The sequence below is a fragment of the Oncorhynchus keta genome, chromosome 4 (genome assembly GCF_023373465.1).
Source record: "Oncorhynchus keta strain PuntledgeMale-10-30-2019 chromosome 4, Oket_V2, whole genome shotgun sequence".
NCBI classification, from domain to species: domain Eukaryota; kingdom Metazoa; phylum Chordata; class Actinopteri; order Salmoniformes; family Salmonidae; genus Oncorhynchus; species Oncorhynchus keta.
Window position 1 is genome coordinate 79658746 of NC_068424.1, and position 20436 is coordinate 79679181.

Sequence of the window (20436 nt, forward strand, 5' to 3'; positions counted from 1 at the left end):
TTTAACCAGATAGGCTAGTTGAGAACAAATTCTCATTTACAACTGCGACCTGGCCAAGATAAACTAAAGCAGTGTGACACAGACAACAACACAGAGTTACACATGGAGTAAACCATAAACAAGCCAATAACACAAACAAGTCAATGACACAGTAGAAAAAAAGAGAAAATAATTTACAAATAAATTCATTAAAAATCCTACAATGTGATTTTCTGGATTTCTTTCTCCTAATTTTGTCTGTCATATTTGAAGTGTACCTATGATGAAAATTACAGGCCTCTCTCATCTTTTTAAGTGGGAGAACTTGCACAATTGGTGGCTGACTAAATACTTTTTGCCCCACTGTATAGGGCAGGTAGTCAAGGAGGTGATGGAGTCCAGGTGAATCTGACGCGCAGTAACGATGGTGACAGGTGTGCGCCTAACGAGCAGCCTGGTGATCTAGAGGCTGGAGAGGGAACACACGTGATTGTCAGAGTCGGCGTATTCAATCTTAGTCTTGGATTGATGCTTTGCCTGTTTGATGGCTCGTCGGAGGCCATAGTGGGACTTCTTATAAACGTCTGGATTAGTGTCCTGCTCCTTGAAAGGGTCAGCTCTAGCGTTTAGCTCAGTGCGGATGTTGTCTGTAATTCATTGGCTTCTGGTTGGGATATGTACGTACAGTCACTGTGGGGATGATGTCATCGATGCACTTATTGAAGAAGCCAGTGACTCCTCAATTTTATTGGATGAATCCCAGAACATATTCCAGTCTGTGCTAGCGAAACAGTCCTGTATTGTCTGCTTCAGTGGACCACAGATCACAGCATCTGCTGATGTACGATTATGATCATTTTTCTTTATAATATATTTTTTTACACAAGCTGCTCATGGGCAATTCCACAGGAACAGAGTGATGCTGAGACTCAGATTTTTCATTTTAAAATCTATGTGCAATAAAGACAAATCATTGCGAAGTTAAACAAATCATACAACTCTATGCACAAGGACTGCTTTTAATTATTTACACAGAACATTTGGGATAAAACACATTTTTATAGTATTTTTTTTCTATTTGGTTTTATTTGTTATTTTCTGCACTGAGATTATTTTATATAATAAAGTGTTTTACAAATGTAATAAATTATTATTATTATTATTTACTTTATTTAAAGAGCATTGCAGATTCTGGTAACAGAATGACAGCACAAACGTCATTCTGTTAGCAAACTTTGCATCTGCACTGTTCTTTAAGCAAATGTGTTTTTGTAAAATGTTCTGTGGAAATAGTTTAAAAGTCATCATTTTACATAGAGTTGTGTATGGTTCCAATCGTCGGCTTTTGTTTGACATACTCAGATGTTTCACTTTAAAATGTATCAGCATCACCCTGTTAACATGGAATAGCCCTCATTTGAAGAAGACTCGTGACAAAGTGTAAAATAGAAGAAGAAGAAGAAGAAACAGATGATGAAGAACATTTGAGAGTCAAATCTCTCATTTAGCGGAGGGATATGCGCTCCGCCTCCCAGTCTACTTGACGCTGGGACAGATGAGTCGGGAGAGTTTAGGCGAAGGCTTTGGAGGGGAAAAAAAGTCACACAAAAAAAAAAAACACAAAAAAAAAAACCCCGGCTTTAAATAGAGAAAAGTACTAAAGGAAGCGACCAGCCTGCCTCAATTCTTGAAAGGTATGCGATGAAATGATAGCTTACCCACTAGATAAGCATGTTTCCATGGGTAGGCTACACAATTACCAAGTTTGAATCAGTAAAGCTAGGCTTGGGTACTTTTCCAGAGAGGGGGGTGGGGTGTAGCTCGCTGGAGAAGTGATTGAAAAAGTTATCTCTGGAATGGTGGAGAAGGGAGAACATAGCTTAGTTAGCTAGGAATTGGGGTGGGGGGATAAAGACGATATTTGTGGTCAACATAGGACGTGTTCTCGTTAACGTGAGCCATATAAAACCCACACGAACAACGTTTGATTGTACCACCAATTCGGTTCAACTCGATAACCCAACTGGCTGACTTAATTCAGTTGTAGCGTGTCGAGCTCGCTAACGGGAGCTACTTGGCTAAGTTTAGCCAACGAGCTAACGAATTAGCGAAATGGATATAAAAATTCATATGTTCCACTCTTAGCCATAATCACTTAAGCTTAGCTACATACGTAAAATTATTAATGAAGAATATCTGAAAAACGAAATACACATGGCTAGCTAGCTACGCGTATTGAATCAAATTGAAAACGTACTAGTTAACTTTAACGTTACTGTAATGTCTACTTTGGAAGTTAGCTACTTTGTTCAACGTCGACAAAAAAAAAGGTGTATTCCAGGGAATCGGGACATGTTGTGTTGATTTCAAGCTTCAGTGGTATAATGGTTGTGATTATGGGTCGAGTATCACCTTGGGTGGGGATGGGGAGACATCTCATGCTTAGTTACCGGAACCATCCTTTGTTTCGCCCTTCACTTTCATCGTGTAGCCAGAGCATGGCCATGTCAGAATTGTCTCAACGTTCAGTATTTTATTTTTTCTTTCTCAAGTCTGTTGAATGTTGCTATACATTTTGCTGAATTTCTCAGCTTCATCTCAACAAGATTGTTGTTCTGCCCAATGGTGATTGAAGTGAGGCACTCTCCGAACCTGGTACCCATGGTGACGGTCAAAAACTCTTCATCCAGACACTGTTTGTGTTGTTGCTTCCTGACCCTGCTGACAAGGACAGCCAGGCAGGAAAATACTTAGGTGTGAAGTGATGTTATCAGTCACTGGACTCGGGGCTCTGTGCACCTCGTTTCCTGTCGTTAATGTTATTGTATTGCTGTCATCGCTCACTTGGCATTACAGCCTCACAGCAACAGAAACCAGACGGGCTGTGTCCAGAGAGCTTGCTTACCAAGTTATCCATAGATTCATGGATGAAACACACCTACATGGATCTGTAGAGAGTCTGTGAATAGCCTAGCTAGTATCTGCTACATGTAGTTGTCCTTGTATTCCCTGCCATCTCACTTCTTCACACATGCAAAGCTCACAATTTGTGTCCTGTGTTGACTGAAGTGTAGGGTATATTTCATTCCCTATAGGACTCCACTATTGCTTTTTTCCCTATTGTAACAATGAAACATGAAGCTCTAAACTGCCTGGTGCTGTTGGACAGCTGTGTGCCGTAAGGGAAGGAATATGATGAGAAAGGCGCTTTCAGTTGCCTCACATCCTCTCTGCCAGGGCTGTTTTCAACAGCTGTGCAGCAATGCCTGTATTTTCTGTCTTCTTTCTGTCTCTGTCCACCCAGTATGGCTGTCCCAGACAAAAAAAAAATATTGGTCGACCCGAGAGGAGTCTGTTCTTTCAACCAATCGATTCGACCAATTAAAAAAAAAAAAATGGTTTTCCATATGTAGACACACCCTGTGTTTGAATAAAATCAACTATATGTAGGCTACTGAGCAAGTCTGATGCTTTAAGCACTGCAAATTAAAAAATGAAGACTCAAATTACTAAAGAGGGAGCCATAGATCAATATAGCAAATAAACCTCTTCCCGATCCTTCTGCTGCTGCTGGCCTTTGCAGATTCTGCCTTTTATCTTCCTGCAGTTGCCGGTAATAGGCAACTGAGTGCCAAGTTAACGTACCATTTTCGCATTTTCAGTTACGATTTTCATATGCACATTTTCGTGGAACAGTTTAATTTATAGTCTTCATAGCTCAAAATCAATGGCATGTGGTTAATCAAAATTCTATTTAAATGTAACTTCTGTTGCCATTGGCAATATGTAAAAGTAGCCTACATAAAGCCAACAAATAAAAACATTGCAGCTCACAGGTAGAAAATAGCTTGATTTTTCTTTTAAAAATAGAAAAAAAATCCTATAAATAACCTTGGCCACGCAATGGCCTGTCTTCACAGAACCTGAAACATTGTATGAACTATTAACACCAGTGTGTCCCAGACAGACACAGCTGTAGGCTAATTGTGCAAGGGATAAGAAGTAATCAGGTAGGCCTATTTTATGACGTTTACACCGGATCAGAGCGTGACATCCCCCCCCCTCATTTCAATGCTGAGTGGTCATCAAAGGGTTAAGAGAGCTGGAAAGATTTGTCAAATAGGCTACGTTGAGGAACTATTGTCATTCTCAATGGATGTACAGACAGACTTAGTTTACTTGCCAGTTTTTGAGGTAAAGAAAACACTACATTGAGAAGCTCCACAACTCATTAGTGGTGGTGCGTTAAGCCAATCCAGAAACAGTATCAGATCCCCAAATGGACACATTTTTATCGGCCTACATTTGCACGCAGGCCAGGTAGCCGATGGGCGTAGAAGTCGGCCTAATCAGGTGCACATCCTTACTCAAGATTGACAGGAGCGCTCCAAACAAAAGACCACTAATAAATTAACAAGTCATAAATGGAATGAAATAAACTGTAACTTTCCTCACTGGTGTGCCATCCCTGTGCCCTCCACTGTAGACTAGTCCACTCAGACAGGCATCTCGTGTGCCATAAAATATTTTTTATTTATAAACTGGGTGGTTCGAGCCCTGAATGCTGACAGCTGTGATGTTATCAGACTGTATACCATGGGTTTTGAGAAAATATTTATTTTTACTGCTCTAATTACGTTGTTAACCAGTTTATAATAGCAATAAGACACCTCAGGGGTTTGTGATATATGGCCAATATACCATGGCTAAGGGCTGTGTCCAGGCACTCCACATTGTGTTGTGTCTAAGAACAGCCCTTAGCCGTGGTAAATTGGCCATTACCCACACCCCCTCGTGCCTTATTACTTAAATATTTGCCACTGCTTGACAAACATGTTTGTCGACCAACTCTTTGGTCCTTAAAAGGCGGCTGTATGTGAAATATTGTCTGCTATAGGTTGGTAAATGACAAAACTGCATGATGACTTTTGTTTCCAACATTAGGGCTGTTTTCCTAAACAAGTCAAATCCGCTAAGTGTTTTGTTTCCTTGCACCGATACTAAGGAGTATGGTGATACTGGTATCGTCCCGGCCTTAGATCAAATCAAATGAAAATGTATTTGTCACATACACCTGGTTAGCAGATGTTAATGCGAGTGTAGCGAAATGCTTGTGCTTCTAGTTCCGACCATGTAGTAAAAACCAACAAGTAATCTGACCTAACAATTCCACAATTACTACCTTATACACACACACACACACACACACGTGTAAAGGGATAAAGAATATGTACATAAAGATATATGAATGAGTGATGGTACAGAATGGCATAGGCAAGATGCAGTAGATAGTATCGAGTACAGTATATACATATGAGATGAGTAATGTAGGGTATGTAAACATTATATTAAGTCACATTATGTCACCTGATCTGAGGATTCTGTTGTGCAATATATTTCCCACAGCTTCTCTTATTTTTCCCCCTCCAGGTTCCACACTAGACCTTTACCCAGGCTCTGGCCACCTCATCATATGGTACGGACCTAACCAGAGGGAGATAATTGGTCCTTTTCCTATTTATGTCTGCCTATTGACTAGCTACGTTTGTAAATCCTCTGGGCTGTTGTGTCCCAGAGGCCTGATCTCAGCTGAACTTGTTCCCCAAACTGCACTCCCCTCAGTGGGGTTGGTTGTGACCCAGCTCCAAGGTACCTCCCACCTCACGACAGGCTTTCCTTTCCTGAGCAGCAGCAGCTGTGTCCTGCCTGCGTCCTGCCTCTATTTCCTGTCCTTGGTGTGCAAGGCTAAGCCTCCTCTCTACACTCCCCTTCCCCAAACACACACACGCTCCCTGTTGTACACGATCCAAGAAGAGGACCCTTAACTTCCTGGTACATTTCTCTCCCTCCCTCCCTCCCTCCACTCCTTCTCACCCTGGACAGCAGCACCATGACCTCTATGTCCAGCCTGTTCTCCTTCACCAGTCCAGCTGTGAAGCGTCTGCTGGGGTGGAAGCAGGGGGACGAGGAGGAGAAATGGGCTGAGAAGGCTGTTGACGCTCTGGTCAAGAAACTGAAGAAGAAGAAGGGAGCCATGGAGGACCTGGAGAAAGCCCTCAGCAGCCCAGGACAGCCCAGTGAGTGACCCTCTGTCTGTAGTGTACTGTGTGTGTGTGTGTGTGTGTGCGGTGTCATACTTGGTCCATTTCAGGCCAGGTCTGTGTGTCTATGGATCATAGAGTATTCTAGATGACTAAGAGAGCGATCATCATAATATACTTGGTCCATTTCAGGCCAGGTGTATGTGTCTCTCTCTCTCTCTGGATCATAGAGTATTCTAGATGACTAGGAGAGTGATCATCATAATACTTGGTCCATTTCAGGCCAGGTGTGTGTGTCTCTGGATCATAGAGTATTCTAGATGACTAAGAGAGCGATCATCATGATACTTGGTCCAGATATTTTCTCACCTTTCCCTAAAACCCGTCTCCCTTATCTCCTGCCCTGCCAGGTAAGTGTGTGACCATTCCTCGGTCTCTGGATGGTCGTCTCCAGGTGTCTCACAGGAAGGGTCTCCCCCACGTCATCTACTGCAGAGTGTGGAGATGGCCTGACCTACAGTCTCACCATGAGCTCAAACCTCTGGAGGTGTGTGACTACCCCTTTGGCTCGAAGCAGAAGGAGGTCTGCATTAACCCCTACCACTACAAGAGAGTAGAGAGCCCAGGTACGTCATGTGTTCATTCCTATTACAGTATTGACTCAATCTAATGCATTGCAAGACCTTAGTCTAAACGTGTGATTAAATTGTGGCTGTTGTCCACGTCTTTCAAGAAATGTGTAGGACACAGTAAGGCTAATCTGTCTTAAGTTACCGTTTAAGTTAATTGAAGGAGAGTACTGGACTATTCACACCATATATAGATTAGAGTTTCCAATAAATATCCCTCAAGGTGATTTCATCAAAACAATATGGGACATTCTGGCTGCTTCCTTAGAGATAGGAAGTGTTCTCTTGTCTCCTCGTGAGTGACGTGATATCTACCCTTGAATTGGTTAATGTAGAGCTGTCAGTCAGGGAGGGGGAGGAGCAGAGCACAGGACAAGGACTTTCAAAATGACCTGATCAATAAGATCTGCATCATAGTATATTGTTTGTTCAAATGTGAAGGCTAGATGCAAGTCCTTTCAATGGACATGCACAACAGTCCCAAATGACGACCGGTCATGCTGATGAGAACATTCCTTCATTAATGTGTCGTACCTATGTTTTCACTGGTTTCAGATTAAATACTGTAGTGTCTCAAGGTTTCATTTTAAAGTCTCTTCAATCCCAATGTATATATTATTTAAAAAAAAAATCTCTTCTCCACCAGTGCTGCCTCCGGTGTTGGTGCCTCGCCACAGTGAGTTCAACCCCCAACACAGCCTCCTGGTCCAGTTCAGGAACATGACTCACAACGAGCCCCACATGCCTCTGAACGCCACCTTCCCAGAGTCCTTCCAGCAGCACAGCGGGGGCAGCGGCTCCTCCTTCCCAATCTCCCCCAACTCCCCCTACCCTTCCTCCCCAGCCTCCAGCGGAGGGGTGGGCACCTACCCCAACTCTCCTGCCAGCTCCGGGCCCTCCAGCCCCTTCCAGCTTCCAGGTAGATGTCAGTATTCACTCCTATCATATATCATGCACCTATGTGTTTATTGATAGTCCGTTACCATGGCTGCTATTACAACATAATATGTTGTTAGCTTATGTCATATATTCACACTTGTACACTTCACCTCACACTGCCCTTTGACCTCTGAGAAAGTTATAAAAAAAGTGTTTTCCTGGTGAAAATGTGATTTTAGAAATCAGTGGAGGACAATTTGGTTTGATTTCTAACAGTTTGGGATGATGGTCCATGATACAAACCAGGGTCCTCTGACAGCCAGGGGGAACAATCAAAATGCCAACTAAAGAGTGTCACAAAGCCCGGCATCAGGTTGACTGTCAGTCACTGTGCTCATCGCTGGGCCCAACATAGCTCCTATTCTAGTGTGTGTATATATACAGTTGAATTTACATACACCTTAGCCAGATACATTTAAACTCCGTTTTTCCACAATTCCTGACATTTAATCCTAGGAAAAATTCCTTCTCTTAGGTCAGTTAGGATCACCACTTTATTTTAGAAATGTGAAATGTCAGAATAATAGTAATAATATAATAATAATGATTTCAGCTTTTATTTCTTTCATCACATTCCCAGTGGGTCAGAGGTTCACATACACTCAATTAGTATTTGGTAGCATTGCCTTTTAAATTGTTTAACTTGGGTCAAATGTTTCGGGTAGCTTCCCACAATAAGTTGGGTGAATTTTGGCCCATTCCTCCTGACAGAGCTGGTGTAACTGAGTCAGGTTTGTAGGACTCCTTGCTCACACACGCTTTTTCAGTTCTGCCCACAAATATTCTATAGGATTGAGGTCAGGGCTTGTCCTTAAGCCATTTTGACACAACTTTCAAAGTATGTTTGGGGTCATTGTCCATTTGGAAGACCCATTTGCGACCAAGCTTTAATTTCCTGTCTGATGTCTTGAAATGTTGCTTCAATATATCCACGTAATTTTCCTCCCTCAATATGCCATCTATTTTGTGAAGTGCACCAGTCCCTCCTGCAGCAAAGCATCCCCACAACATGAAAGCACCCCCACAACCCCCGTGCTTCACAGTTGGGATGGTGTTCTTCAGCTTGCAAGCCTCCCCCTTTTTCCTCCAAACATAACAATGGTCATTATGGCCAAACAGTTTTGTTTCATCAGACCAGAGGACATTTCTCCAAAAGTACGATCTTTGTCTCCATGTGCAGATGCAAACCATAGTCTGGCTTTTTTATGGCGGTTTTGGAGCAGTGGCTTCATTGCTGAGCTGCCTTTCAGGTTATGTCGATATAGGACTCGTTTTACTGTCAATATAGATACTTTTGTACCTGTTTCCTCCAGCATCTTCACAAGGTACTTTGCTGTTGTTCTGGGATTGATTTGCATTTTTAGCACAAGTACGTTCATCTCTCGGCGATCGAACGCGTCTCCTTCCTGAGTGGTATGACAGCTGCATGGTCCCATGGTATTTATACTTGCATACTATTGTTTGTACAGATGAACATGGTACCTTCAGGTGTTTGGAAGTTGCTCCCAAGGATGAACCAGACTTGTGGAGGTCTACAAAAAATTCTGAGGTCTTGACTGATTTCTTTAGATTTTCCCACGATGTCAAGCAAAGAGGCACAGAGGTTGAAGGTAGGCCTTGAAATACACCCACAGGTACACCTCCAATGGATTCAAATAATGTAAATTAGCCTAACAGAAGCTTCTAAAGCCCTGACATAATTTTTGGGAATTTTCCAAGGCACAGTCAACTTATTGTATGTAAACTTCTGACCCACTGGAATTGTGATACAGTGAAATAATCTTACTAAACAAGTGTTGGAAAAATTACTTGTCATGCGTGAAGTAGATGTCCTAACTGACTCGCCAAAACTATAGTTTGTTAATAAGAAATTTGTGGAGTGGTTGAAAAACAAGTTTTAATGACTTCAAACCTAAGTGTATGTAAACTTCCGACTTCAACTATATATCCCCAGCCAGTGAGATTTGCTAATGAAAAGATGAATGGGCCGCTGTAGAATAATGGCAGCATGGAAAATAGCTTTTTGTCTTTTTAATTGTGGTGAATTACCCCCAGGGTTGAATCACTGCAGTGTTAGAGTCACTTCTATGTGCTACCCAGACCCCGTCTTTTACACTGCTGCTACTTTCTGTTTAGAATTTATGCATAGTCACTTTAACTCCACCTACATGTACATATTACCTCAACTAACCGGTGCCCCCGCACATTGACTCTGTACCGTAATACCCTGTATATAGTCTCCACATTGACTCTGTACCGGTACCCCCTGTATATAGCCTCCACATTGACTCTGTACCGTAATACCCTGTATATAGCCTCCACATTGACTCTGTACCGGTACCCCCTGTATATAGCCTCCACATTGACTCTGTACCGTAATACCCTGTATATAGTCTCCACATTGACTCTGTACCGGTACCCCCTGTATATAGCCTCCACATTGACTCTGTACCGTAATACCCTGTATATAGCCTCCACATTGACTCTGTACCGGTACCCCCTGATTATAGCCTCGCTACTGTTATTCTACTGCTGCTGTTCAATTATTTGTTACATTTATAAAAATTTAAAAAATCTAAATCGAATCAACTTTTATTTGTCACATGCACTGAATACAACCGGTGTAGACCTTACAGTGAGATTCTTACTTACAAACCCCTAATCAACAATGCAATTTAAAATATACGAATAAGAAATAAAAGGAACAAGTAATTAAAGAGCAGCAGTAAAATAACAATGCCGACTATATACAAGGGGTACTGGTACAGAGTCAATGTGCAGGGGCACCGGTTAATTGAGGTAATGTGTACATGTAGGTAGAGTTATTAAAGTGACTATGCATTGGTGTAAAAGAGTGGGTGGGGGGGCAATGCAAATAGTCTGGGTAGCCATTTGATTAGATGTTCAGGGGTTTTATGTCTTGGGGGTAGAAGCTGTTTAGAAGCCTCTTGGACCTAGACTTGGCACTCTGGTACCGCTTGCCGTGCGGTAGCAGAGAGAACAGTATATGACTAGGGTGGCTGGAGTCTGACAATTTTTTGGGGGCCTTCCTCTGATACCGCCTGGTATAGAGGTCCTGGATGGCAGGAAGCTTGGCCCCAGTGATGTACTGGGCCTTCCTCACTACCCTCTGTAGCGCATTACAGTCAGATGCCGAGCAGTTGCCATACCAGGTGGTGATGCAACGTCAGGATGCTCTGGTGAAGCTGTCAAAACTTTTGAGGATCTGGGGACCCATGGCAAATTTTTTCAATCTCCTGAGGGGGAATAGGTTTTGTTGTGCCCTCTTCACAACTGTTTGTGTGCTTGGACCATGTTCGTTTGTTGATGTGGACACCAAGGAACTTGAAGCTCTCAACATGGTCCACTACAGCCCCGTCGATGAGAATGGGGGCGTGCTCGATCCTCCTTTTCCTCTAGTCCACAATCATCTCGTTTGTCTTGAAAACGTTGAGGGAGATGTTGTCTTGGCCCCACACGGCCAGGTCTCTGACCTCCTCCCTATAGGCTGTCTCATCGTTGTCGGTGATCAGGCTGTCCACTGTTGTGTCATCGGCAAACTTAATGATGGTGTTTGAGTCATGCCTGGCCATGCAGTCATGAGTGAACAGGGAGTACAGAAGGGGACTGAGCACCCCTGAGTGGCCCCTGTGTTGAGGATCAGCTTGGCGGATGTCCGGAGGGAGATGTTTAGTCCCAGGGTTCTTAGCTTATTGATGAGCTTTGAGGGCACTAGGGTGTTGAACTCTGAGCTGTAGTCAATGAATTACATTCTCACAAAGGTGTTCTTTTTGTCCAGGTGGGAAAGGGCAGTGTGGAGTGCAATAGAGATTGCATCACCTGTTAGGGCGCTATGTAAATTGGATTGGGTCTAGGGTTTCTGGGATAATGGTGTAGATGTGAGCCATGACCATCCTGTCAAAGCACTTCATGGCTACAGACGGGAGTGCTACGGGTCGGTAGTCATTTAGGGAGGTTGCCTTAGTCCCTGTGTCCAAGGACGTTATGGCGGTCTGCTTTAAACATGTTGGTATTGCAGACTCGGACAGGGAGAGGTTGAAAATGTCAGTGAAGACACTTGCCAGTTGGTCAGCGCACGCTCGAATTACACGTCCTGGTAATCCGTCTGGCCCTGCGGCCTTCTGAATGTTGACCTGTTTAAAGGTCTTACTCACATTGGCTCCAGATCACATGATTACACAGTCGTCTGGAAACAGCTGGTGCGCTCATGCATGTTTCAGTGTAATTTGCCTTGGAGCAAGCATAGAAGTAGTTTAGCTCTTCTGATAGGCTCCTGTCACTGGGCAGCTCTCGACTGTGCTTCCCTTCAGTCTGTAATGGTTTGCAAACCCTGCCACATCCGAACGAGTGTCGGAGCCTGTGTAGTACGATTCGCTCTTAGTCCTGTATTGGCGCTTTGCCTGTTTGATGGTTCGTCGTAGGGCATAGAAGGATTTCTTACTTTTCCGGGTTAGAGTCCATGCTCCTTGAAAGTGGCAACTCTACCCTTTAGCTCAGTGCGGATGTTGCCTGTAATCTATGGCTTCTGGTTGGAGTATGTATGTACAGTCACTGTGTGGATGACGTCCTTGATGCACTTCTTGATAAAGCCAGTGACTGATGTGGTGTAGTACTCGATGCCATTGGAAGAATCCCGGAACATAAAACCAGTCTGTGCTAGCACAACAGTCCTGTATCTTAGCATCTGCTTCATCTGACCACTTTTTTTTTTAATTTTTTTTTAAATTATTGACCGAGTCACTGGTGCTTGGTCTGTAGGAAGACCAGTCTTCTCATTAGAAAACATTACCAACAGTCCCCACCCATACCCCACTTGAAAGGTTTCTCAATTTCTGTCTTCATCAGTGGTTGTGTAATACAACACTTATGGGACTGTGCATACATTAGTGTTCCATGTGGCGGATGTGTGTGAAACCCTACACCTGTTTCCGGGTAGACAAAGATCCTGTGGTGGCGGATGGGTTTTTAACTCCTCTTGGGAGTTGTCCGTCCTCTGTGTGTGTGTGTGTGGACAGCCATTTGTAATCAGCTGCATCTGGTTTCTTAACTATCTGTCCATTGTGGTGTTTTTTTCTCCAGCTGATACCCCACCCCCGGCTTACATGCCCCCTGACGAGCAGATGGGACAGGAGGGGTCCATGGAGACCAGCAGCAGCGGCCCCAGGAACATGCCTAGTGGGGGTGAGGAGTCTGACCTTACACTTTATGATGTTTTTACCTCCACTTTAATCAATCGGGAATTCCTGATTCCTGACATCATATCCTTCATTCATTGGAACTGATTTATCCTAATTGTCTACGTTGACCTGATCACATGGCAGTCAATACAAACTGAAATCCTACTATTCCCTGAAGGAGAGAAACGAGGTACAACATACTCCGGGGAGTCGCACTCTCGTGACTTCGGTTGAAGGATCTATACTGATCAACAATATAAACCCAGCATGTAAAGGGTTGGTTTCATGAGCTAAAATGAAAGATAAAAGCTGATTTTGCTCAAATTTGTTTACATCCCTGTGCATTTCACCTTTGCCAAGCTAATCCATCCACCTGACAGGTGTGGCATATCAAGAAGCTGATTAAATGGCTGAATCATTCCATAGGTGCACCTTGTGCTAGGGGAGAATAAAAGGACACTCTAAAATGGGCAGGTTTGTAACCCAGTTGGAACAGGGACAACAGCTTATACTTTTAGAGGTTAAACATGGACAGGTTTTCAAACGTGAGACTGTATAGCCTGGATGAAGTCAGACCCCTTATAGATGCAGGAAAGAGGTCAATCGAACTGGACTAAAACAATGGAATTGCCATGGAAACGTTTGGGTGGGGGGAAATCCAGTGTCTCCTCATTGAAAAACTAACCCACCTTTAGGGAATTGTTTACATGCATGTCACACTGTTGAAGTAAAAATCTGACTATAATGCTTGTATGGATGTAAAGAACAACACATGTTCATGTCAACACCAATGAACTGCATTACAGTAAAAATAAAATAAAAAACACCACCGATTTCTGTATGCTAGCTATGCTAATCACCTTATAGGAACGGGAATTAGCATTTAGCAGCCACTTCTTCTAAACATGAAAGGAGACTACTACTACATTAGGGGGTGTGCTGAGTAGTTGGACCGAACGAGTCTTGTAACAGAAATGGGCAATTTTCTGGAGACGATTTATGATCACTGATAATTACAAAACGACTATTTCTCATGTCAGTCAGTCGTATTAAGGTTTTACGTGGTCTAATTAACTCAACTGGCTAGTTTACCTGTCTGTAAAGAGAAGGGTGGGCTGTACGTTGATCCTGCTGCTCTGATTGGATAGAGTGACGCTGTATTTCTCCGCCCACTCGCTTCATAATTACACCCCTATCACTTTTTTTCGCTAATGTTTTCGGTCTGATCATTTAGTTTACTGCTGCCTGCTACTGTAATGCATCACATGGCGAGGACGTTTGCTATCAAGCTATCGATGTGCATAATATCTAATAAGCAGGGAAAGGGTATGTAAACGAGGATGTTTAATCTGACAAAGTTAGCAGCGAGATTGTGCATGGAGATATTTTGCCAAAATCTACTTAAAACAACTGTTTTAAAAAAAAATGTATTTTCATCACAACTATCATCCTATCCGACTCAACTTTTCAATTTCCGAATATGATTATGAAAACGAGTATGGCCATTGTCTGCACACCCCTATTCTAAATGTTATGCAGCCAAATCGAACTTAAGTAACCACATTTGTGGGCCTGTTACAACGTCTGCGTTCCATTGACCACTTCTACAACTTCTGCTTTACCTCATCTATGTACACGGGGCTCCGACAATGGCTGACGTAGCACCCCGTTTGGCCGGGACCAAACGGGGCAGGGGGGGGGGCATTGATGTTACTGTAAGGTTTTTGTGGAGGGGCTCAGACCCGTGCTACGGCCCCTCGCTCCAGGGGGGTTACCTGAGCCGAGCACTCGGCGACTGCTTCCTCATTGATAGGTGCCCGCAAGCCCCAGTCCCTCCAACTCTAGGAATTGGAAATAGAAATGTGATTGCCATAACCTTCGGCGAATGCAGCTCATTGTTATGTAGCTCATTGTTATGTATGTTAGCCATGATAAGGCTTCTAGGCGAGCTGTCCTCTGACAGCAGCATGTTCCGTTTAGAATAACCAAGCGATTTAACGCTAGCTACGTTAATACTAAACAAGCGAGCTATCAACGCAATTCCACTGTTAAAGGAAGCCGGAATAGCTAGCCAGTAGCTAGCTTGCCTCTGCAAGTTGGCAAACCTGGCTAGCACGATATGCAGCGCTTGTTCGCTAATTTGGTCTCAGGTCTACTTAAGACCCGGATCACCAAGGTGGGACCTGGACCCTTCTGGGAAAGAGAGTCAAGCGGTGCTTAACCAAGGCAAACACATGAACCCGGTCGCCCTCTCTCTTCGGATACTTCCCCGTAACTGGGGACAGAGCATACAGGAGCTGGGAGACATTCGACCAGATTGACCCGTAACCGGAGACCGAGCATACAGGAGCCGGTAGACATTCGACCGACTCGTAACCGGAGACAGAGCATACAGGAGCTGGTAGACATTCGACCGACTCGTAACCGGAGACAGAGCATACAGGAGCCGGGAGACATTCGACCGACTCGTAACCGGAGACAGAGCATACAGGAGCCGGTAGACATTCGACGTGTTGTATTTTACAGTAACCAAGGCTAGTAACCAAGGCTAAAAATACAACCAATCAGCTTGCTTCAGAGATGCCATTAGAAAATAAAAAAAATATTCACCACATAAATTACAACATACCTGGCAATTATTATATATATTTTTTATTATTTTACCTTTAGGCAAGACAGTTAAGAACAAATTCTCATTTTCAATGACTACCTAGGAACAATGGGTTAACTGCCTTGTTCAGGGGCAGAACGACAGATTTGTACCTTGTCAGCTCAGGGATTCGATCTTGCAACCTTCCGGTTACTAGTCCAACGCTCTAACCACTAGGCTACCTTGCCGCCTCTACACTCTAACCTCTAGGCTACCCTGCCGCCTCTACACTCTAACCACTAGGCTTCCCTGCAGCAATCAAGCCCAGAACGTAGGTGTTAGATTCAGATTATTATGAATGTACTTTCCTCCAGCTCCTGTACATGAAAATACAACTTTGTCTTGACCGTTCCTGGATGACGTTAGCCATTTGACGCCATGTTAGCTAGCAGAGGACGCGTTCAGAATATATGTTTAGCGCCAAGTTAACTTCACGATACTGAGAGCCGTATACATTCATAAGGCACTTTATACAGTTAGACGAGACAATTATAAAGGATTATAACATGTTATATCCCAAAATGGAGTGGAGCTCAACTTTCGATATACCGTCTTCGCCATAATCATAAATGAAAGGTAACTCAAGTATGGCGACACTGGTGAACTTGACACCAGACCAATTGCAACTTATACCAGGAGAGGCTGTATGTAGTAACATGTAATAAGAGCCTTAAATAGAGACATAACATCTTGGAACTTATTCCCTTTTTAGAATGAGAATATACCACCTAGGGACCGTTTAGTTGGTGCACCGCGTGAGACTGTCTCGTTTTCCAGTTTTAAGTAGCGTTCACACTGAGGTGATGAGCTGAATAATTGAAGGAATGAATCCAAGCCTCACGTTTATCACCTGTGGAAGGCTTTGGCTCCCAGTGAGGTACAGATTTCATTGTCCTCGTCGGGCGTGATTGTCTCAAGAGTGCGACTCCCCATAATATGTTGTACCGAAGTTGCCTGACTGAAAAGGAACTATGGGCACCACATCATTCATGAATTGATCACATTTTAAATTGTACATTTCAAGATTTACGCATCCATTTTCCTTTACAACAAAGAAGAATCCCTGTAGATGTGGAGTACGAGGAACCGAGCCACTGGTCTAGTATTGTGTACTATGAGTTAAACCTCCGCTCTACCTTCTCCCTGTAGATGTGCAGCCAGTGGAGTACGAGGAACCGAGCCACTGGTGCAGTATTGTGTACTATGAGTTGAACAACAGAGTGGGTGAGGCCTACCATGCTTCTTCTACCAGCGTCCTGGTGGACGGCTTCACCGACCCCTCCAACAACAAGAACCGCTTCTGCCTGGGGTTGCTCTCCAACGTCAACCGCAACTCAACCATAGAGAACACACGCCGCCACATCGGCAAAGGTGAGAATAAACACACGCGGTGCCACATCGGCGAAGGTGAACACGGCAACACATTGAGAATAATAGATTAGTTGATGAGGTTGTGAAGATTGAAATTAGATGAGGGGTTTAGAGAAAGTGTGGGGAAGGAATGGTGACACATGCATGATATTCAACTAAAACATTATTTTTATTGATTTGTATTCTGGGTTATTTATTTGCTAGGTATTACTGTTCTGTTGGAGCTAGAAACACAAGCATTAGATATTACTGTACTGTTGGAGCAAGAAACACAAGCATTAGATATTACTGTTCTGTTGGAGCTAGAAACACAAGCATTAGATATTACTGTACTGTTGGAGCAAGAAACACAAGCATTAGATATTACTGTTCTGTTGGAGCTAGAAACACAAGCATTAGATATTACTGTACTGTTGGAGCTAAAAACACAAGCATTGGATATTACTGTTCTGTTGGAGCTAAAAAAACAAGCATTAGATATTACTGTTCTGTTGGAGCTAGAAACACAGGCATTAGATATTACTGTTCTGTTGGAGCTAGAAACACAGGCATTAGATATTACTGTACTGTTGGAGCTAAAAACACAAGCATTGGATATTACTGTTCTGTTGGAGCTAAAAAAACAAGCATTAGATATTACTGTTCTGTTGGAGCTAGAAACACAGGCATTAGATATTACTGTTCTGTTGGAGCTAGAAACACAGGCATTAGATATTACTGTACTGTTGGAGCCAGAAACACAAGCATTAGATATTACTGTACTGTTGGAGCTAGAAACACAGGCATTAGATATTACTGTAGTGATGGAGCAAGAAACACAATCATTAGATATTACTGTACTGTTGGAGCAAGAAACACAAGCATTAGATATTACTGTACTGTTGGAGCTAGAAACACAGGCATTAGATATTACTGTACTGTTGGAGCAAGAAACACAAGCATTAGATATTACTGTACTGTTGGAGCTAGAAACACAGGCATTAGATATTACTGTACTGTTGGAGCAAGAAACACAAGCATTAGATATTACTGTAGTGATGGAGCTAGAAACACAAGCATTAGATATTACTGTAGTGATGGAGCTAGAAACACAAGCATTAGATATTACTGTACTGTTGGAGCCAGAAACACAAGCATTAGATATTACTGTACTGTTGGAGCTAGAAACACAAGCATTAGATATTACTGTACTGTTGGAGCTAGAAACGCAAGCATTAGATATTACTGTACTTTCTCTTTTCTCTCTCTCCCTCAGGCGTCCACCTGTACTATGTAGGAGGTGAGGTGTATGCAGAGTGTCTGAGTGACACCAGTATCTTCGTTCAGAGTCGTAACTGTAACTATCATCATGGTTTCCACCCCACCACGGTGTGTAAGATCCCTAGTGGCTGCAGTCTGAAGATCTTTAACAACCAGGAATTTGCTCAGCTACTGGCCCAGTCTGTGAACCATGGCTTTGAGGCTGTCTACGAACTGACCAAGATGTGCACCATCCGAATGAGCTTTGTAAAGGTGATATACAATTTACATTTTGATTCAACAATAATATTAGTTTCAGTACTATGTACAGTTCACTGCTTTATGATCTTGTCCATTGATTTAAAAAAATATATAGATTTTTGTGGAAATAATTTAAAACAGTCATCTTAATCTCATTGAAAGAGCAACTCGGCAATGTTGAGAATAACACTGGGGCACACTGTGGCGTAACACTGAAATGGAAAACAAGCATTTCTGATCGGACAAATTCGCTGTTTCATTCCTTTTTTTTTTGGACCATTTACTGAATATGACCCATCTTTAACTTTCTCTCTCTCGCCCCCCCCCCCCAACAGGGCTGGGGAGCCGAGTATCACCGACAAGATGTCACCAGCACCCCCTGTTGGATAGAAGTGCACCTTCACGGCCCTCTGCAGTGGCTGGATAAAGTGCTGACACAGATGGGCTCTCCTCTCAACCCCATCTCTTCAGTGTCTTAATGGTGCCTCCCCCCAGACCAGACTCTCAACCCCATCTCTTCAGTGCCCTAATGGTTAACCCCCCCCAACAGACCAGACTCTCAACCCCATCTCTTCAGTGTCCTAATGGTTACCCCCCAGACCAGACTCTCAACCCCATCTCTTCAGTGTCCTAATGGTTACCCCCCCCAGACCAGACGCTCAACCCCATCTCTTCAGTGTCTTAATGGTGCCCCCCAGACCAGATTCTCAACCCCCCCATCGCCTCAGTGTCCTAATGGTTACCCCCAGACCAGACTCTCAACCCCATCTCTTCAGTGTCTTAATGGTGCCTCCCCCCAGACCAGACTCTCAACCCCATCTCTTCAGTGTCTTAATGGTGCCTCCCTCCAGACCAGACTCTCAACCCCATCTCTTCAGTGTCCTAATGGTCACCCCACAGACCAGACTCTCATCCCCATCTCTTCAGTGTCTTAATGGTGCCTCCCCACAGACCAGACTCTCAACCCCATCTCTTCAGTGTCTTATTGGTCACCCCACAGACCAGACTCTCAATCCAATCTCTTCAGTGTCCTAATGGTCACCCCACAGACCAGACTCTCAACCCCATCTCTTCAGTGTCTTAATGGTGCCTCCCCACAGACCAGACTCTCAACCCCATCTCTTCAGTGTCTTATTGGTCACCCCACAGTCCAGACTCTCAATCCAATCTCTTCAGTGTCCTAATGGTCACCCCACAGACCAGACTCTCAATCCTATCTCTTCAGTGTCTTAATGGTCACCCCACAGACCAGACTCTCTACACACTCTCTTGTGTAGGGTACTATGTCTTCAGTGTCTTAATGGTCACCCCACAGACCAGACTCTCAACCCCATCTCTTCAGTGTCTTATTGGTCCCCTCCCCCAAGACCAGACCAGCCAGGCTGGGAGGTTCTTTTACACATAAAAATAAAAAAAATAAAAACATTTTTATTTTTAATGTTTTAATGAGTGAAAGGAGATGATAAAAGGCTGAACTGTTTACAGTATCTGGCTGCAGAAGGGATGTTGAACCCAGAGCAGCAGAATTAAAATAAAGAAAAATGGAGGCTACAAGCAGAAGATTAAAGTAGAGTAGCGGCACAAAATAATGGACAAAGTACTGCTCTGAGTCATCCACTACCAACCATGTGCTTATTCTATTGAGAGTAGTAGGACTGGAAAGCATGTACCTTACTTTATATTTTAAATGTTTTTTTAAGGATTTTGCATAAAATATTAAAATATTTCCCTTTTTTTTAGTTAGAAAATAATAATAATGAAATGTATATCACTACTACAAATTTACCACAGTCAAACTACTTGTAATTTTACTTTGCAAACTTTTTTTTTTCTTGCCATGTTTTCTAATGCCAGATATTTTACATCTAAGGTATAGATATCATTATGTTTACTATTAAGACTCCGATCTCAATGTTTCCATTTTATAGTTTCTATCACTAGAAAAACTTGAGTTACTGCCATTTTAAATAAAGTATGTCTAACTGATAACTATGATATGAGTTCATTACTGAATGTTTTGAACAGGTGTCAAGCTAGAAACAATCACACTTCTCAGAGGAGAACTCATCAATAAAGTTGTCAATGATGCTGGGTTGGTTCTCTGTACATACTGTATATGTTCAAGTGAC

The 20436-nt window shown here is 43.2% G+C and overlaps 1 protein-coding gene across 9 annotated transcripts; it reads left to right on the plus strand.

The window, feature by feature from the left end:
- The first annotated feature begins 1480 nt into the window (after positions 1-1480).
- Positions 1481-20398, plus strand: smad5 (SMAD family member 5). 9 transcript variants are annotated; one of them, XR_008134216.1, is made up of 9 exons: positions 1481-1673; positions 5410-6056; positions 6431-6646; positions 7296-7574; positions 12689-12790; positions 16586-16807; positions 18063-18319; positions 18643-18902; positions 19050-20398. XR_008134216.1 is itself a non-coding variant. In XM_052517259.1 (9 exons), exons 3-9 carry the CDS (start codon positions 5870-5872, stop codon positions 18784-18786), a joined length of 1407 nt encoding a protein of 468 aa, XP_052373219.1. In that variant the 5' UTR covers positions 1481-1673; positions 5410-5628; positions 5863-5869; the 3' UTR covers positions 18787-20398. The 9 variants fall into 9 exon arrangements, 7 of the variants coding, with proteins under 7 accessions (XP_052373219.1, XP_052373222.1, XP_052373223.1 ...); XR_008134259.1 differs by having other exon boundaries at positions 18643-18901; positions 19100-20398; XM_052517259.1 differs by having other exon boundaries at positions 5410-5628; positions 5863-6056; positions 18643-20398.
- The last annotated feature ends 38 nt before the right edge of the window (positions 20399-20436 follow it).